General features: G+C 44.3%; 1 protein-coding gene across 1 annotated transcript in view; it reads right to left on the bottom strand.

The window, feature by feature from the left end:
• dgkza (diacylglycerol kinase, zeta a) overlaps positions 1 to 5,419 on the bottom strand; it is a 708,940-nt gene extending 703,521 nt beyond the window's left edge. Inside the window, exon 1 of the mRNA XM_063062203.1 lies at positions 5,048 to 5,419. Coding sequence (XP_062918273.1) covers positions 5,048 to 5,274 — 227 coding nt within the window. The 5' untranslated portion in view covers positions 5,275 to 5,419. The remainder of the gene's footprint in view (positions 1 to 5,047) is intronic.
• Positions 5,420 to 6,000: the final 581 nt, after the last annotated feature.

Below are 6,000 nucleotides of genomic sequence, written 5' to 3' on the forward strand. Positions count from 1 at the left end.
TCATCTTCCCAAGCACCTTCTGCTTAGTAATAGTGATTACACTCACTTCTGCCCCCTGACACTCTTGAATTTCTGGCATGCTGCTAAAGTCTTCCACAGTGAATCGTAAAATGCATATTCAATTTGTTTGCCATTTTTTTGTTCCCAATTACGACTGCTCCAACATCAGTTTCCAGCAGTCCTATATTCACTCTTAGTATATTTGAAAAAACTTGTAGTATCTTCTTTTATATTATTAGCTAGCTTATCTTCACATTGTATCTTTTCTCTCCTTATTGCTTTGTTAGTTGCCTTCTATTAGTTTTGAAAAGTTTCCCAATCCTCAGCAACCCACTAATTTCTGCTATATTGTATATCATCACTTTTGCTTTCAGTAAGTTTTTGACTTCCCTTGTCAGGCACATTTGCATCATCCTTCCTTTAGAATGATTCTTCATCTTTGGGATGAACCAATTCTACATCTGCCAAATTACTTCAGAAACCCCAGACATTGCTGCTCTACTGTCATCCCTGCTGTGTTCCCTTCCAATCACTTTGACAAGCTCCTCCTTCATGCCTCTGAAGTTACTTTTACTCCACTATAATACTGAGACATCCAATTTCAGATCCTGCCTTTCAAATTGCAGGGTGAATTCTATCATATTATAAGTTATAATCACTCAAATTATGGCCCAAGAAGCAACTATAAAAAATCTTTACCTGTTTTTACCTGTCTCCTGCCTGTGCCTCTTTGCGGAAAACTCTGAGGCCAGTCTCAGACGTGTACACAATGGCCGATCCAAAATGGCTTCCAGGATCTTGGCCTGTGCCTTTCCTCGCTGAAGCCTCTTGAGCCAAAGCCTCAGCTACCCACTCCAACTCTGTCCATTCTGACAATGGTCAGGCCCACAATGGCCACTCCATTTAAACCTCACATTTTTTTATTGGCCCAAGTGAAACTCACACACAACTAGAATTGCTCATTTCAGTGGTTCTCATTCTCGTACAGATCTTGCTCTTACTACTCCAAAGTGAAACTCACACACAACAAGTCTTGCTCTTTTCAGTGGTATCTGTAATAAATGGATTCTATCCATAACAGATCTGTAGTAAATCCATACTACATGGTATTACAACCTTGTCATTAGGGGTTTTATGAATCAGAAGAATGCAAGGAAAAAGTTGCCTATAAAATCACTGTTAGCAGGGAGAAGTGAATCACTTCAATTAAACAAAAAACTTTTTATATTCCTGTGGATAATTAAGCACAATACTAATGAGAGAACGAGCAGAATATCATCTTGTAGAACACACACAATTCACTAATCAAGTAATGTTTAATACTGAACACGAAAGTGTCTGCGGATGCTGCAAATCCAAAGCAAGAATGCTGGAGGAACTCAGCAGGTCAGGCAGCATCTCTGGGAATGTATAAACGGTCGACGTCTTGGGCTAGGACCCTTCTTCAGCACTGAGAAGGAAGGTACCAGAATAAAACGGTGGGGGAGGGGAAGGAGGCTAGCTGGAGGGTGCTGGTTGAAGCCAGGTGAGTGGAAAAGGTTAAGGGCTGGAGAGGAGGGTGGACCATAGGAGAAAAGGAAGGAGGAGGGGACTCGAGGGAAGTGATAAGCGGGTAAGAAGAGGTAAACTGTCAGAGTGAGGAATAGAGGAAGAGGGGATGCGGAAGCTTTTTTTTACCAGAAGGAGAAATCACTATTCATGCCATCAGACTGGAGGGTATCCAGATGGAATATAAGATGTTGCTCCTCCACCCTGAGGGTGGCCTCGTGTTAATACTGGAACAGGTTTAGCCTAAAAGAACTGAGTATCAACCTACAGGGAAAATTCTTTGGTATGATTTAGATGAACTAATATTACAAGGAGAATAGATACTCAAAGGATGGAACCTCGTAGTTTCTGCTGCACTGTATAAAGAATCAAAATGAGTGGTTCATTTGACGAACATTGGCAGGGCTATCTGTAGAGTCTGCAATAACCTCTATTGCCTAGAATATCAAAAGAGCTTGACAATTATAGTGCAAGTATTATATCTATTTGGTAAACTGTGAGTCTTCTTATAAGGAAGCATTGCTGAACTCCACGATCTGACTATTCCTTATTCAGTGGTTGGCTCTACATGCTTCATGTGACTACTACAGTAAGTTTACTAAAGTCTCAACCCTCACTTCTATTTACCCATCCAGTATTCTCAGACTCGTGTACCATCTGATAGACCAGAGCGCAATGAAATTCTTTACTCGCGTGGACCTCACTGTGTAAATGGGGGGGGGGCGGGGAGGGAGGGGAGGGGGGGGGAACGTCAACTCAGACCATCAGAGGCTTGCTTTGGGCATTTTCATGGTTACAAGGCACAGATTGGAAGTCTGTGTGGGGCGCCACTCCTCACACAGACTAGAGCAATGTGTGATTAAGTGCCTCGCTCAAGGGCACAAACATGCTGCCACAGCTGAGGCTCGAACTAGTGACTTTGAGATCACTAGACGAATGCCTTAACCACTTGGCCACGTGCCCAGCACTGGGTAAATAAAAACATGGGATAATGAACACAAGAATAAATATAGTGGGCACAAAACAATGGAATGGTGCAAATTATAGTAGTAAAAATTGAAGCAATGCACAAAGAAACGATAAAATGAACTTTACAGAAAGTGTAACATCAAGGGTTCAAGAAGGGTGAAAGAGAAGCCTGTTAGCAGTGGAGAAGAAGCTGTTCTTGAGTCTGGTCATCCGAGCTTTCAAGCTCCTGTACCTTCTTTTAGAAAGTAGAAGAGAGAAAGGGGGACTGCCAGGGTGGCAGGCATCCTTGAAGAAAATATTAGCTTTCCTGATGGAACGCACCACGAAGGTGGACTGGATGGAAGGATGTGCTGAGCCGGTAACAGTTTGGGCAGTGTTCACCACTCCCTGCAGGTTCCGACGGTCCAGAGCAGAGCCATACTTGCCTGAAATTCTGAATGAATTCACAGGAGATGCCTGTGACATTTGGAGCATCATAATTCATGATAATCAAAGCAGTTCAGAATTTGTATTTGCATAACTTAGAATATTTGCCAAATTTGGAAGTGGATCACCTCATCATTGCTGTCCATTGCAGAGGATTATGTCAGCATGTCACAAGATGCAGCAGTCTCATTATCCAGACTGTCTATTTCTATTAGACAGGGGCAACAAGTTCCACACAAAGACTTATCTACTTCAGGAGTCCGACATTACATCTAATAGCAAGCACACGTGTATAGCCTCAGTATTTCAGATGAGGATGAGACCTGTGGGCTTGTTAGCATGAAACAAAATCCCACACCACAACTGATTTATGTTGATGAGACAACTGTAAGCAGAACTCCTGAGGCCATTGTTGTTTTGGAGATTTACCCCCTAGCCACCTTCTGAATTGTCCAGTCTCCAAAATATCGAACCCAGTAATACCTGAAGTAGCCGTCAAGTGCAGTAGTAGCCATATTCCCACTGCAACATGCACAAAATGCTGGAAGAACTCAGCAGGACAGGCAGCATCTATGGAAATGAATAACTTGTCGCCGTTTCGGGCCGAGACCCTTCATCAGGACTGAGAAGGAAGGGGGAAGATGTCAGAATGAAAAGGTGGGGGGTGGGGAGGGGGGTAAGACTAGCAGGAAGGTGATAGGACAGACCAGGTGGGTTGGAAAGGTTACCTATGTAGGTGTAAGCATGCCTTTGAGAACAGACTATGTATGGCATTTGATACACTGATATGTGAGCTGTTTAGAAGAGTTTATGTCTTGTCAGAGCTGCTTATAAGATGTCATGTGTCAATGACATTTACCAGGATGCTGCCTGGTTTAGAGAGTATGCATTATGATCAGAGATTAAGGGAGCTAGGGCTTTACTCTTTGGAGAGGAGGAGGATAAGAGGATGCATGATAGAGGTGTACAAGATAATAAGAGGAATAGACAGAGTGGATAGCCAGCGCCTCTTCCCCGGGCACCACCGCTCAGTACAAGAGGGCATGGCTTTAAGGTAAGAGGTGGGAAGTTCAAGGGGGATATTAGAGGAAGGTTTTTTACTCAGAGAGTGGTTGGTGCGTGGAATGCACTGCCTGAGTCAGTGGTGGAGGCAGATACACTCGTGAAGTTTCAGGGACTACTAGACAGGGATATGGAGGAATTTAAGTTGGGGGGGCGGTTATATGGGAGGCAGGGTTTGAGGTTCGGCACAACATTGTGGGCCGAAGGGCCTGTACTGTGCTGTACTATTCTATGTTCTATGTTCTATGTAATGATGCTGCTGCAAGTTAGCTTTTCATTGCACCTGAGCATTCATTTACAGTACTTGTGCATTTGACAATAAGCTCGACTTTGCCTTTGATTCTGTTTCTGTCGGTTAGGTTTCATTTTTAGTTACGTAACATATGTTCTTTTAAGAGAAAAAAGAGACCTGATGAATATATTTGTTCACCTCCTTCACTGCTCTTCATAATGCTAATTCTTCCAGAGCAGCAGACCAACAAAGCCCATTCAGCTTCTGTAAGTTCATTTAGGTTATATGCTCGACAAAGACTTCAGTCTTTTTATAACACTTGGCTCAAAAAGGGCATCTCTCTCTTCGCCACCTTCATGTTCAGAATCTTTGAGTTTTTTATTTAAAACATTATACAATTTAATACTTACTGATGTTAAGTAAGTGGAGAGCTGTTAAACATCGGGGATATAATGGCAGTTTATTACATGGCAAATGTTGTCATCCCAAAAGCCATACAGCCCGTATTCGCACGTTAGCTCTCTACTGATAGGAGCTTTACAGGAACAAATAGCTCCTTTCTAAAAATACATTTTTTTTGTAGACCACAAAGCTACAGATCCCGCGTGTCACGATCCTCACGTTTGTCTGAGGCTGTCCGTAATTCGAGATAATCAAACTGTCCACTTGTTTGTTTACATTTTGACAATTTGCAAAGGACTCACATGCTACAAAACAAACAAAACACAATAATTTCCAAACGAGGTGCTTGCGACCAGTTTTAATGGAAGTTAGACACGGACGGGCGGCACTGGGAAGCAGCTTCCCTACCTGTATGAGACTTGTTTCCTGATAGCCAGATGCAGGAACTGGCTGTCCAGCTCTTGGGTAGAGGGTTCTCCCTGGCCGGGTACATTCAGCAGAAGACCGCCGGACTCTTTCACCTTCTCCGCAGCCAGAAATACTTCCTCCTCTTCGGTCAGTTCGAGCAGCCCGGGGAAATCTGCGCTAGCTTCAGTTTTGATTGCAGCGGCTCCAAGCTGCGCGGCTTCGGCCATAGCCGCCGGTCAGCCGGGAGGTGAAGTAGACGAGAAAGAGAGAGGGAGAAAGAGAAAGAGGAGCGGAGAGCGAGAGAGCGCGGGCTCAGCCCGTCCCGTACGGCAAAGCAGGGAGAGCAGAGGGCTTCTCGCTGTCAGCCGGGCTCCCGGGCGGCAGTCTCTGCAAAGCTTGCAAGCTACCAACACTGATACGGGTACAGTGATGCAGATACAGGTCACACACTGAACAAGTTCAAGGCGGATCAGAGGAGGAGCCGATTAAGGTGCAAAGGCTTCAGTTCAGGGAGGAGGAAAGCGCCTAGAAGACCGCACGTTAATGGCCACTATACCGGCCTCAGAAATCGGAACAATTCTCGAGAGAAATTCAAGCACTGAAAACCGAAGTCCCGATGGAAAGGCACAGCAGGAAGTCTATAAGGGCTGGTAACCCAATGGGCAGTGGTCAGCACAAAGTCTATAGGTAGATCATACATTAAAACTTGCTATCGTGATGGAAGCGGGAGAACAGCGTCCCCAGGGAAATCCATATGTTAAAAAGTCACTGATGTCGTAAGGGATGGAGTCAGCATCTAGGTGTATCCATACATTAACACTCCTACTAAGGAAGACAGTTGCGAGTATCCCGGCGGATGCACGGAACTAAACTGCACTAAAAATCTAGGGGATTCAAACACTGCCTATGAAAAGTTTTCATCCCCCTTAGAAGTTTTCGTGTTATTCACACTA

The sequence above is a fragment of the Mobula hypostoma genome, chromosome 11 (genome assembly GCF_963921235.1).
Source record: "Mobula hypostoma chromosome 11, sMobHyp1.1, whole genome shotgun sequence".
NCBI classification, from domain to species: Eukaryota; Metazoa; Chordata; class Chondrichthyes; order Myliobatiformes; family Myliobatidae; genus Mobula; species Mobula hypostoma.